The 14,766-nt window shown below is 41.8% G+C and overlaps 1 protein-coding gene across 1 annotated transcript; it reads right to left on the reverse strand.

Moving 5' to 3' along the window:
- Window positions 1-1,100: 1,100 nt before the first annotated feature.
- chmp1a (charged multivesicular body protein 1A) lies at window positions 1,101-14,482 on the reverse strand. The gene is made up of 7 exons (XM_006641296.3): window positions 14,336-14,482; window positions 12,758-12,777; window positions 10,159-10,236; window positions 9,504-9,650; window positions 8,624-8,752; window positions 4,104-4,297; window positions 1,101-3,340 (listed from the first exon to the last, which is right to left on the reverse strand). The coding sequence occupies exons 1-7, from the start codon at window positions 14,340-14,342 to the stop codon at window positions 3,319-3,321; spliced, it is 597 nt and encodes a 198-aa protein (XP_006641359.1). The 5' UTR covers window positions 14,343-14,482; the 3' UTR covers window positions 1,101-3,318.
- Window positions 14,483-14,766: the final 284 nt, after the last annotated feature.

Below are 14,766 nucleotides of genomic sequence, written 5' to 3' on the forward strand. Positions count from 1 at the left end.
TAGTCGTGTAATACAGCTCACAGGAACAGTACAAATTAATGACTTTTGAAATGGTAAAAAGCGGAGAGACAAACTCCGCAGTCACTTTGTTTTTATCCTTGTGCATTTTAATGAACAGGTTCCTGTTGGTACTTCCTGGCACTTAAGTGGTTTAGTCTGTATTTAATTGCTGAAAAACTCTGATGATACACCACAGCCCTGGAGGGAGCTGGTGGGTCTCGACTGAAGGAAATCAATCAGACTGGCCATGAAGTTACTTTACAGACATGATCAGGTTTATTATTTGTAGATGCGGATTCAGTACCAGGCTAACAGAGTGCACACTTTTTACGCTGTGCATAACAAGTTGGGATTCCTGCCTGCATTGGTTGCCTGCCAAGCAGTCCCATATTTTTTTTTCACGAAGCAGATGCACAATCAACAGTGCTGCTTTTACAGAGCAGCAGGAAGTGGCATTTCACAGCATTCTTTTGTTTTGGGGGGGGGTACATTCTTCCATTTTCTCTTGCCATTACATGCATGCTGCTTCCTCACCCTCTTACACAAAGATGGACACCTTTTCACTTGTAACGATGCTCTACAGTTCGGGGACCAACAGACACAACGACACCTTTTAGTCTCTTTTTCGTGGTGGACTTGTTTGTTTGCAGCTCACACACTGAAGCAGCTACCCGCTCATCCCTCTACTGCCAAAATAGCAGTCTCACAAACACTAAAGGGTCACAAACAAGTAAATGTATCGCTTTTAAAGAAAGTGCTTAAACTTTAAGACATCACCAGTGTAGTTCCCTGCTGGATGAGGGTGAGGTAAAATAAACTTCCGTGCCAAATCCTTAAAACTGTTCAGCTATAGGCACACAAAGTGCAATGTCAATAAAATCTGTTGCGCTTACAATACAGGCAATTCTCATTGCATGGGCAGCTGTGCTGAAAATAAAAAAGATCTTTCTATTTAGGCCGACTGGTTTCATCAGCATTTTCACAAAAACAGAGAATGCTAATCAGCTTTTAGTGCCTATTGATTTGGGTCTTTAAATAGCAGTATATCCCCAATTCGACTGCTGGACCACGGAGCACAGAATCATGTGACAAAGCCCAGGCAGAGTTGCATTACAGCTTTAATAGGGTCTATTTCAAATTACAAACATATAAAACCAAAAGATTACCATCAACCTTTATATAGCTCTGAACATAAATAACCACTCCCCCCCCGAGAAAAAAATCAAATGAAAACTAAAAGGAGATACGACGTAAATCAATCAAAATGTATTTTGATGCACCCAATGATTGTGCCCACTAAGAACTACTACTGGCACGCGCAAAAACCTCTGCCAAATGCACAATGCACCACACAAGGTAATCCTTGTTGATTTGTGACAAGCAGAGTTAGGAAGGCTTTAATGAGATCAAATTTGCCATCTTTTCCTTGCACATAGCCCTCTATATCTCTAGTCTAGAGAGAGTTTCTTTTTCAGGCACTGTAGAATTGCAGAGCTCCTAGGCAAGCAGCTGAATCCATATAAGGCAAAAATAAAAACAAGTTGAAGTATTCTACAATTTGTAACGATACAAGCATTGTTTAACGCTGCATTAGTTTTTCCCAACACAATAGCTCCCTTCAAAACTGTACTTCTAGACTCCATGACAGGCTGGGTTTTGAACACGGTTCCCAACAGCAAAATTAAATGCTGTATACCAGTTGGGTACAGCAGTTTGCCGAACATCACTGTTAGTGTTATTAAGAAGATCTGCGCAGATATTTTTACCCAGAGAAGCCTGTGAGCTTTGTGCTCACACCCTAAGGACGCATGCCGAGGGACCTGCCAGTTGTGAAGGGATTTGTGACCCTTTGGCCTTGTCAACTGCATGAAGGATTTAAAGCAGACATGGGGGAGCATGGTCTTTATGGTAAAGCATAACCACTGTTCGTGCCACCAAGACCAGAACCTGGGTGCAGTGACTCAAGGAAGGGATGTATACGTTTTTATAATTACCAGATGCAAAATTCTATATATGATTTCATTATCCTGTACTGCACCTGCACAATATTGTTGTAGGCAGGAGGTTTGAAGAATTTCCCTATAACTCTAGAAATGTATGTGTCAAGGGTAATACTGAGCTATTCAGGGGGCACCACTTCTACTCTGCACTGGAGGGATGGTCAGGGAGTGGGAGTCAGTGTGGAATTTCAGAACAGTAAGCAAACTGAGGGACTCAATACCAGCAGAGAAACACGTGCTACTGACACCTCTCAGCAATGAAAAAAAAAAGAAAAAATTCCTATGAAAATCTCATTTGCATACATAAAAATTTGACAGACATATTAGATAGGACAAAAGCAATTCGGAAGCTGATATGAACATGTTAATCGAAAGTGCCCTTTCAATGTGTAATGAACGGATTGTTATATGACACTTTCAATGAATACAACAGCAATAACCTTTACAGCATAAGCCACTCCTGTGCTTTCCAACAAGACCATCTCCTGTGCGTGGTGACTACACAAATTATAGTGCTATTAGAAACCAATGGGGCTGATGGGGAAAAGGCTCAATCATGTTCATTAGCAGCAATTCAGGATTTTCCCATAGAAGAACAGAATTCCCTGTAGAAGTTAAGAGGTGGTGAAGCCAGATCTTCCCCACTAAATTACCCATGCAAACATTTACAGTTGGTGAAACAAGTATATCTGAAAATGATACATATACTCTATATGCCACATTTCAAAATAGCACAGTCTCTGTATACATAAAAACAAACATACAGAGTTCTACATTAGAGAAGTCAAAATAATGTTTTAATTTGTGTTAAGACGGCATTTTTCTCCACCCCTCTCCTGTTTTTGAGTTCAATCTTGCCAAAATAACTACCAAGTATAGTATCCCTTTGAAGAGAACTAAGTCCTGATCATTCTGCAATGCATTATTAAATTCTAGTTTTATAGCATTCGGTGAATCTTCACAAGCTTTGAAAAATCTATACAAAATTGAATTTGTAAAGCTGAAGTACTGTAAATTACAAAAGGAAAAGAAGATTCTTAAGTAAAGAAGAAACTGCAGTTTTCAGATAGCGCGTGGGGCGACCTCTTCATGAGCAGAGAGCACTCTTGGGTTTTCTATTCTCAGACTGGCTTGGATACCTGGCAGCTTCTATTCAAGCATGGTAGAAACCAGCTATAAATAGACGCGGGTGGATCAGTAGCCAAGGGCCACAGTGCATGTATGTAAATTCAAATGAGGAACAAGGAGCTCACACCATCACCTCCAGTCTGTCTGTCGAAGCAATAACAGTGTTTGCTTTCTTGGAAACAATGCAATCTCAGTTCCGTAAAGCAGCCAACCTGTAAAAAAAGATGACAAAAGCCATCATTTCCACACAATATGTCAGAAAGGGAAGATGAAGTGTGCTCCCCGAGCAATCTTTCAGGGAGATGCTGAAACAAATTATTTTATTTTTTTAGTTTTTAGTATTTTTTTAATTTCATGTGTCATCCGAAGCAAGGTGCCTTTTTTTTTTACAGTATAGTAAAAAAGGCCCTACTGGCCCCACTAACACCTCTTCCAGGTGATTATAACTGCTGACTTTTATTTTTGTTTCTCTTCTCTACTTTTCCGTTTTGGGGTTTAAAACCTATATCATCCACGATCACGGGTGTCAATTCTTGAAACAAGGTGGAAACAAACACAAACGCACATTTCAGAACACTGGCGGGTCACGTCATGCAGGGGGGGGGGGGCCCAGTCGCACTGCATGTGTTTTTGTTCACTGCAAGTCACTTGGCAAAATGAATGTGAGCAAATAATATTGCGGGGAACCCTTTCCCTTTCCAGTGTGTGTTTCATAAGACATTACACAGGCCTATAAAACACCTCTTGGCCCCCAGCAAACGAAGCCCCCGTCAGTGAGGCTTTGAGACTCAGTCAGTAAGAGTGGTGTGCGTGAGCGTGTGTGTGTGCTTTGGAAAGGGTGGCGTGTGCGTGTGCGTGCGCGTGTGCTGTGGAAAGGGTGGCGTGTGCGTGTGCGTGTGCTGTGGAAAGGGTGGCGTGTGCGTGTGCGTGTGCGCTCCAGCTGGGCGGGTCGTCGGGTGCGGTGGAAGCTGGTACCTGCGGGACAGCTGGTCCTCCTTATCCAGGGAGCGCGTGGAGCTCTCGCCCACCGCACTGGCCCCGGCGGGCAGCTGGCTGAGCTGGTCCATCACCTCCAGGCCGCTCTCCTCCGCAATCTGCACAATCAGATCGTCCACCTGCTCCTGGGGGGTGGTCAGCGTGGTCGCCGAGCTCATGGAGTCTTCCATCACCTGGAGGCCAAGGGGCAGACAGAACGGCACCACCGTCAAGCTGGGATTTTCACTTTTGTCACACTGCAGGGCTTTTATACATTTTATTGCCTTTCTATAATCAAATGCATAACAAAACCATAGAATTGCACCTCAGGGTGCCAGGATAAAAAAATGAAGGACATAAAGGAAGAAGCAGCCCTACTGTCAACTATATCCTGTGTCACAGAGACTGAAGCTTGACCCCACCAAATCTCTATATACTCCTCTAACAAAGGTGTTCAGGTGGCTCTTTTGTATATATGACTCCAGTCCAAAGACAGCAATCCAAAAAAATTAAGTCAATTTTTAAGGACAGATGAGACCATTATTAAAGGCCAAATGCATAAAGACTTTCCGTTTAGTTTACATCATGTTTTTGACAAGGGTTCATTTTAAATGACCAAGCAGTCAGAACCTCAGTTTAATGCATCAAGTGAAGGATCATGGCACCTCCTACTGCTTAGTGTGGTTTGTAAATTCTGTTGCACCAGCACCACTTACAGGTCAGGTTAGTGTCTGAGAGCTGAAAAGATCAGGCTACCATTTAATCTTCTGAAGATGTTGAAGCATTGTGACCCCACATCATTTGAAAGTTCCACAAAACTCATCCTTCATTTTTGCAGCTGAGTGAGAATTAGCTCTGGCCAGGGCTATAATTGGATAACATTGAAACCCACTCTGTACTTCGATTGGAGGCCTTTAAACAGGGAGACTCACAAGAGCTGAAAGTCATAGTCCTAAAGGATTATATGTGATCAAATCTGGAAATAGGAGCTTCAAATTAAAACAAACCTGGATTACCAACCAAAGAAACAACGAGAAGAATATCAAAAGTTAAATGTCCTTGGAAAAAACTTTGATCTCGTTTAGCATTTACACAGCTCTAAACATTTTAAGAGCCAAAGCTTAAGACTTTATGAGACAGTAAAATACAACTAAGGCAATCAACAACAGGTAATTAGGCTAATTCAGATGCAAAACCCTAGTAAATCCACTTTCACCCCCACTTTTTCCATGACTTTGTGAGCCTGAGGAAGTTCCTGGCTAATACTGTCCCAATTTCACTTCAGGGTGCATATCTGCTTTTCCAGCAATCATGCAATGCAGCATTTACAGTTTTTAAGAAAATAAGGATGTTTGACGCATTTTACTACAACTTATTTCTGCTACTTAAGTACAACAAAGCTTTAAAAGTCCTCATCTTATCAGACCAGTAACCATTAACACAGATTGACTGACTCTTTGCTTTTCAGAATGATCTGTCCAAAGTGTCAGTCGGGAGTCTTGAGCCATCTAGACACCAGGATCCCAATAAGCATGATGGGCTCTTTTATATATTTTATTTCCAATGTTCCACAATACAATTTTTTCCCCTGCTGTAGCCACAATTTAAACCACTGTCCCTTTCATACATCTAATCAATAAAATGACTCATACACATTTAGGATGGGTAATGACATTTTAAAAAACGAGAATAAAAACGACCTCTCATTCACTTTACTTTGGTTACTCTATAATGAGCACCGTTAATCGACAGCCCACGATGGGCGTCTCTGAGGACTAATACATCAGATGATTTGAATTATGCTGCGATAATATCAATTGTTTCATGCACCTCAGACTCAGTTTTGCATCTCACTGCTGGCTTAAATTTTGGAAGCCGCTTTATTTTTAAACCTTCTCTTCAGGCTGCCTAATAAGATTCTTCACTCATGCAGCACTGGATCCATTCTACTAACTACTCAGGCTGAGAAACTGAGACAACCATAAGAAACCAGGCAGGATATGAATCCAGTTTAACACTAGAAAGGTTTTAAAGTTAATCAATTTCCTAGAAGTGACACACTTTTTTATAGATAGCAAGTTTACTTAAAACCCAAACCTTATACTGTATACAGAGTGCCTTTGCATAGGCAGACATGTTGAGTTAAAACAGAACGGTGCATTTTTATAGTGCTTCTTTAGGTAAAGACTCTAAAGCTATTCAAGTTTAGCAGTTTTTTTTCTCTGCAGCTCCAGGCATCCACAGTTAATTACTTACACCATATGAAAGCTGTGGCTTTTCACAACTGAAATTAAAAAGAAATTCAGACACAATCCAGCTGTGACACTCCGCCGAGACAGCTCAGCCCTAAATGCTGTGTTTCTCTGAACTCCCAAAGGATCTGTCCCAGTTTGAACAAGCTCTGCTCTCCCCAGAGAACAGGACAACTCAACATCCCTGTGTTACCCCAGCTGTCATGGCCATTTTTAAATCAACAGACTTCATTTTTATCATCAAGATTGTTTCTGAAACAAAACACCACAAAATACACAGGAATTCCTACAGAACAATACAAGGTACAACAACCTACATATTCAAAGTGTTTATGATTGGCTATTTGAGTAGTTTACTGTAGAACTAAGGGGGGATTTTTTCCCCCAGAACACTAAAATCCAAATGTGGACATAAACATACAGAGTGCTTATACACATATCTGCTCATAAAACTGTATCAGGAAAAGTGAATACCATGAAGCAATTACATATGATACACATACAACTGAAACCATGAGGAACGCACTCCCAGGAACAATAGCAGCACACATCAATGGGGACTAAACTCCCATTCCTCTGGGGCACTCACTGTGTTGCTGGGGTATAAAACTGGCAGTCCAAGGGAATCTGCTGGCTCTGGTCCCGTTTGTAATAGTACTAAATTCATTTGCTCATGCCTTGTAGTGCTCAGTTTTCACAACAGTGGTTAGACTATGCCATTTCATTTTGGTAAGTCTCCATGATAAGACAATCAGACAGTTATAGCATTCCCTACAGTGACTGCACACAGTGAACCTGTGACTAAGAAGGATATCCCATCTTCAAAGGCTGGTGCTACTAAGGAATGTAGCTCTCTGCGCTAACATGTTTGTCAAACAGCCCTCCTGCTGCACACATTTCAACATGCAAATGGTGAAATTAGACATGAGAATGGAATTGCCTGGAAAGCACTTATTTCCAAGGAGCTTGTCAGATCCATTTTATTGATACACCTTCCAGTTCCACTGCTTTGCTGGAGGAATTGTCCAGTTCCATTGTTGACAATTTTACTAGTGCTGATGTTTCAGTTAAACTCTGATCTAATATTAGCTATCGATCCAGTTTTATTTTCATCAGCCTTTGGGGAACAATGTGAAATCAGCAATGTCAGAATGTGAGGTTTCGCTGTCTCTTGAAAAACAAAATGCAGTGGACGTGCACTTTCTGACTAACACAAAAACTCTCCAGCTGGCCCAGTGCATAGAATCAAGCGGATGTCCGTTACAACTCCAGGGAACACTCTGCATCACAGGTTTATTCATTTTAACTTTCACAAGCTGCTGGCGGTTGTAAAAATTGTACAGACGAAGCAGAAAATGATACATCTGATATTAATTTTGCATTTTGGTTTAGCACCTGGCATTGGCATACAGAATACCTTGGACCTCATAAAAAGGTGAAATGAGTAACCTGGTTTAACTACCGTGCCTTAAATGTTGAACTGAAAACGTGTAATTATTTAAGTTAAGGCTATTAACATGAAAACAAACATGATATATTGCAGTTAGCTGGATATACAAATTCATAGAAAAACAGCTGGGGGCTCATAGCTTTATTATTCTTTTTTGTCTAACTTTGGAAAATCAGGCAGCTGCAATAAGTGAGGCTGGTGGACCCATCTTCCTTCTTGACCAGGACCTCCGAAAATCAGAAGCCCTACAGGGATGACTGAGGACATTGTACTGTAGAGGGAGAAGTAATCTCTCACTCCTCTATCTGATATATTTTGTAGTTAGGCTGCTAGTGCAAAATAGCTATAATGTGTCACCCAAGTGGGTTCTGCATTTCAGTAGTTAATTAAGTGGGTGGGTGTGAAGCACTTTAGGATCATTTGAGAGGAAAAGTGCCGTATAAATTCAAATTATTATTATTATAACTGTTTGCAACTACTCATATGATTGCATGCCAAGAACGTTCAGACTTTCTGCTAGGTTTTTTGTTCTTCCAGAATTATTGGAAATCTCAGGAACAGATTTTAATGGGCTATTAATAAATGCAATTTTTCAATTAAAAGACAGTTGCCTTGATCTCAGGTTGTTATTGACACAAAGATGTACTGAAGAGCGCCCTCACTCCTTCCTAAAATGCAGGCCTTATTAACATTTCGTATTAATAACATTACCGATTACACAATAACTAGCACAGAGCAAATGCAAACATGCTCCAATTTACACACAGTGCAACTGTGGATCCCCCTTCATTCCAAATATGCATGTCTGAGGATCTTACCGAAGTGTGAACGTCCAGATTCTGGACCTGGGATTCGAACTTATCCATCACAGCAGACACCTTTTGCAGATCCATTGAGCTGAGAGCTTTGTCCAGAGCCTTGGTGACCTGAGCCATGTTCTTAGTCACCTGAAACAAGCAGGAGGCCTCCAGTCAGTCAAGCCACTGAAATGTACTGCCTGACTCACTCCCCACAGCATTATCAAAAGGAACCCATCTGCAAATTTTGTGCACCCACATCTTATTCCTAGTCTAAATGGTTCCAGCCACACTGAAATGTACATCACTTTTACTGTTGGGCTGTGTTCACCTCAAGGGATTTTGCTTTTTCCTCACAATTACCTAAGAAACCACAATAACCTAAAGATATGTGCAAATTCCCACTGGCTAGGATGCTACTTACCTCCAGCTATGCGAGTAGTGTTATACAGCTGGGTGGACTTTCTTTGCTAAAGGGTACAAAAGTAGCATCTACAGCAGGGACTCAAACCCACATCCTTCCAGTTCCATGAATCCAGAGGTCCAGCCATTACTCTATGCAGCCTCTGGGTTTTGATGATTTAAAGCCACCTCTACAAGGTGCCTGAACGTTCAGATGAACAGTGTAATTGAAACATCTGGGATGAGAAATACTAAAAAATGGCTTTTTCCTAACAAGGAAGTTAGAGCTGAGGCAAACATGGATGGGAATGGTGGTGAAGATCAATGAATTACTGGCACACTTGCAAGTTGAAGGTCAAAGGGTTGACCTGCAGATGCGGTTTTGGGTTAAATACCGGCCAAGTGCAGGTAATGTTTTCTCTGAAAGGTATCGGAGAGGGCTTGCCCTGGACCCGAGGCGGGCAAGGGAGGACGGCAGGCGGACGGCGGAGAGGCTCACCCCCTTCATGGTCACCGCCGTCTGGACCTTGGAGGCCACGGCGTCCACGCGCGAGGCCATGCGCAGCCAGTTCAGGCCCTCGTTCTTCTTGCGGATGGCGTTCTCGGCGTACACGCGGGCGATCTCCACGTTCTTCTGCTGCAGGGCCTGAGGGGAGCGAGCGAGCCAGCTGTGGCAGTGCAGGAACTGGAAACCCAGCCCTTGGGGCACAGCTCCCTTTTGTATCAGACACCACGAGCCTAAACCCAGTCCTCGTTTCCCGTCAAACACCGGTCTTCTCAACACAAAAGCACTGGCTGGCACAGACTGTACTGTGTCAGGCAGAGCTTTTAATCTTTTAAATGTCAGCAATACAGGACTTGGTTAAATCTCCCACGAATCTGTGGATATGCAGTTTGGGGTTGCAAACCTGCACTGAATTTGCTGGGAAACTTACCGTCATGTTTTTTGGCATGATACCTCATCAGAGAACAGAGATCATTACTGCACACTGTACTGTCCAGGAACAGCACTGCCGATGCAGCAGCTAGGAGCTTTTAGTCCCGAGTGAAGAGTGCCACCTACTGGTCAACACAATTCTTTACATTCCGAACACTACTGACAAGACCTCACCTTGCTTACAGATTGCTTCCTTCAGTCTAACACACCGACTGACCTTTTTCACCTTGGCCTGCTCTGTCTTGGAGTCCTTCTCCGCCTTCTTAGCCAGCCTCTCCAGCTGCTTTGAAGTGAACTGAAGGACAGAAAGAAGAGTCTTTAATAAGTGACTGATGAGCCTCACTGCAGGTACAGGGAGTGTAGCTGCAGTGTGACTGCCACCTTCCTGCTTTGTACACAACAATGAAAAGTCTGAGTCCATCCCAGGATGGAACATCTCATCATTCATATCCAGAGTTTGCATAACAGCACCCCTAACTATTGGTCACTGATTTTTCTATTCATGCGTTATTTCTTAATAATGTTTAGATTCATGTTCAAGTCAGACAGAAATTCAATCTGGGAAATCAGACATACAGGGAGCAACAAATATGACATGCAGTACTTGAGGCAGGCATAAAGGTATTGCAAAATCCAAAAACATCACAATAGAGGAAAATGCCTTTCTTACTTTTGTTCCATGTTTTAGTGCATCACTGTATCTGCTATTTGGGTCTCTTCTTCAGTAACATTTTTCACATATACACTAGAGTATTTGTATTCCCCATTACAACTCTTGGACAAGCAACAGATTAAACCCACAAATTCTGTGGCAACCCAGCTCATGATTTATCTCCTCTGTAATGCCAATCTACGGCAGTAGCTATAAATACGCTTTTAGCTAATGTAATTATCCACTGATTACAGTGCCTTGCAGACTGATTATCGCCCCACTCATTTCAGACTGAATTTCAATAAAAATAAACCAGTGACTTCATCGTTCCCATTATAGCTCATTAGTGATGCATATGCGCCTTCCGAGCAGGCGTGACGCAAGCAGCGATCCGTGTACAAGCTCCAGGGAAAGCGCATACGAGAGGCAATAGGACCAGCGGGGAGAAACTGAGGCTTTGGAGCCTGAGAAGCAACCAAAGCAGCTTTGTCACTCTTAATTATGGCATTGTACTGGCTAGCAGTGCAGCCCAGCCTGCCCCACTGCACAGAGAAGCCAGATGGCAGCTAAATTCAGGCCTGCAACTTTCAACAGCTAAGACGCTGGAAGCACTCTGGCTGCCAAAGTCATTTTCTTTGTGAATCTAATTGTTTTTCCATGAGTGCAAAAGAGAAGGACAGATTGCTGCCCTGCCTGTTGTTCAATGGCCACCCATAGACTGAGCTGCTAAATTAAGATTCTCTGCTAATGCCATCTTCATATTACCTTGTTACATCCAATACAGAATTGCATGTCTGAATGAAAGCCCTATGAACTGTTCAGCACAGTAAATACACTTAGTTAAACTATACTTGTTTATCTATGAGAGCTCTTCTAGTAGACTTCGAGGTCTACTGAACACTTGTACTGCATAGCAAGTGTCATTTATACACTCTATTTAATTAACTGGAAACGACAGGCTATAAATACACTATACATTTTTCTACAGAAGTCTAGGGAGGTGCCAAGATAAGCTAAACAGCAGCTTCTAAAAAACAGTGCTCATACAGTATGAAGTTTACATTAGGAAAGTAAATAATATTTAAGAATAACAAGGGTAAGTTAATAAAATTACATAAGTTTGAAGTAAAATGTTAGTGTTGCACTAGGCAAAACAAATGAAGAAATAAAACAGTGGAGGAACTGGAATAATATTACACTATATTAAAAAAATGATAGTTTGTCATGTTACAGTGGATGATATGAATATATAATATATAAAGTCTGGTGGTATTTGTTTAATTTTAAGTCATTATTCAAATGAAACTTTAATTTCCTCAAATGAATTTGTATGCTCCCTAACTGCTAAACAATGGAGGACAGAAAGATGCCAAGAAATCCTACAATGATTACAGATTAGAGAAAGCATTTGGCCACCATTACTGAAATAGTATATAGAATTGATCTGTTAATACCTACAGAACGGTGGCACTGAATTCTTTTACCCTGCAGTGTTCTACGCAGTGTAATGAAGAAAGCCTTTCTGCATTGTGCTGGCACATATACTCAGTTGAAGATGTGCCAAACTTGTGTGAGTATACTCTGAGGATCAGACACAGAATGTTCAGTTTGGACTGAACCAATTTCACTACTGCAGTCAGGTGAGGCTGTTTCTGGTACACATACAGCAGGTAATACGCATATTTAGAGGGTCTGCAGAAAAGAGTTGATCATCTTACTTCTTCTATATTCCTAGAGCCGCTCTATGTTGTGTCTTAGTGCTCCTGGAACAGTAAAAGATAGGACTCCACCAGATCTGAAACCATGCACATGTATTTCTAGGGGTGGGGGTAGGATTAGCATCTGCACACAGATGATCCATGAAGAGAGGAATAACTGGAAAGTGAAACGTCCACAGTCGTGTTGTGCAGTACAGAGCAATTGTCGGCTGCCAGAACTTCAAAACAAGTCCTCTGAATGTTTTCAAAGTGGATGATGTGCATACCAAAACCTTTTTACTCAACAAAACCTCCTAATATCATACACTATAAAGTTATAAGGGAATACAACGATCAGTTCAGTATTATGAAATACCATATCACTAGTGGTGTAATAACAACCTGACAACAGCTGTGAGGTTACAAAGATATACGCACACACACAAATGCCAAAGTGTGATACTCACCTTCAGCTGAAACAATGTATCTGTAAGGAAGGCAAGAAAAAGTCTTTAGCACGAAAGTCTACAAAAAGAGGCATTAGCTGCACACGGCCTCTGCCTGTTCTCATCCTGTGAGCACCTGGATAACCCAAGTGCCCGGGGGCTGTAAACCAGTCCTGGGGGCCACCATCCTGCAGATTTTCCCTTCAGCACAACTCTTAATCTAATTAAATTATTGTCTTAAATGGAACAGTCTAAGATATTTTCCTGGCTCTTCAAGTGACGCAAATGTAAAGAGCTGTTGATGCAGAGCTGTGAGCCATGTACGGCAATTAATGCAGAGGAACCAATCACCTAAAACATGTCACAGTGACAGTTTTTCCCAGGAAACCCCACTCAGACCCACTTCCAGAGGCTTCCTCCTAAAGACTGTGCTCAAGAAACAGGCTGCAGAGCTGCAGAGCATGCCTGCCCACCTCATCTGCAGCCCCTGGAGGACACTGGTGTTTTGCACTTAAGAAACGGGGCATTACAAAGCATTAAAGTCACAAATAACAGGTGCTTGCCAAGCTTGGAACTCTGCCTATTTAGTTTCTGTCTACAGGAAGTGGGTACATTTCCACTGCACAGAAAATATAAGCAGGTAGTCAAAAATACAATGGTATTGTTTGTTTGTTTTTTAACAAAACTTTGTGTTTTTCAAATAAAACCGCAAGGGAATGTTTGATGCCATTGCGTTACTAAATCGCAGATGGTCGCACTCCTAGTTCACTAAATCTGTACCATAAGAGAACTGTGAGAAAAAAGTCCTTAATCGATAATCGGTGGGATCAATTCATTAGGCGCTGGCTGCTCTTAACTACTGGAGATTCCAAAACTCATTGGTCCCGAGACGATTGCGTAGTCGGGATTCACTGCCGCATGACGTAATTCCACAATGGGTTTAAAGGGCGTGTTAAACACAGCTCACCTCCGGTTAGGTGTGTCACGTTACATTTCTCTAAACCGCGGATTAACCGAACTCCCGTAACCTTAAATTAATGGGATTCAAGCCCTGGGAGTCAAAATTGCACCCCAACTACCCAAGACACGTCCTGAATTGTGCTACGTTAAAAGCAATATATACATAATGGTTTACACCCCTTTTAATATCTCAACGAGTTCATAACATAGCTGCAGATATAATAATCATAATAATTGCTTACACTTATATAGCGCTTTTCTGGACACTCCACTCAAAGCGCTTTGACTAATATAGTATCAAAGCGTAATATGATCTGATTCTTTTTTCTAGGGTTTTACGCAGAAAACATGCCCGTCTCTCCCTGAAGGATAATCCTACATAAACAGACGGGAAAGTGACTTTCACTTATCCGACTAAGACTAAGCCTATATACCGTAGAGCAGGCTGTGTCTACCACTGCGGCCGGGATTTTAACCTAGAAACAGAAACATTTACAACAGTCATCTTCACATGACTTCAGTTCATTATCTTGGGCTGGTGATGTTTATTCTTGTCATCTCCGAAACTGAATAACATATGAACAGATTTCTGGTAATAAACAAGCACGCCCTTTTCGTAATTAAAAATATTACTCTTACCATCCATGGCGTCAGGCGTACAGAAGTCTTAAATGCGGATTTTCAATACAAACGCAATTAAACGAGTTCTACTGTAAAATTCAGTTGGTTTCTACCGATAGTAAACACTAATATTCGTCCCTTTCTTCCTCTTCCTGTCTCGGGGCACGGAAGGGGAAACACGTGACAGGGACGACCTCTCGAGATAGAGAAATGAAGCCATTCAAGGAGCGGCCATGGTCAAGATCACGTGACGGTGATTTGCGACCAGGTGCAAGTTTTGTGAGATTCTAGGTCGGCATATTGCGAGGTGGAATTCTTAATCAGTTATTAGTAGTAATTACTGTTAAAAAGTTCCACTTCCAACTCTGTGTGGCCGACATTTCCATTGCATTAAGGAGAAAATAAAGAATTAATCCCAATTTAATTAACAAGCCCTTGTTGGAATCTAT

The sequence above is a fragment of the Lepisosteus oculatus genome, chromosome 20 (assembly GCF_040954835.1).
Source record: "Lepisosteus oculatus isolate fLepOcu1 chromosome 20, fLepOcu1.hap2, whole genome shotgun sequence".
NCBI classification, from domain to species: domain Eukaryota; kingdom Metazoa; phylum Chordata; class Actinopteri; order Semionotiformes; family Lepisosteidae; genus Lepisosteus; species Lepisosteus oculatus.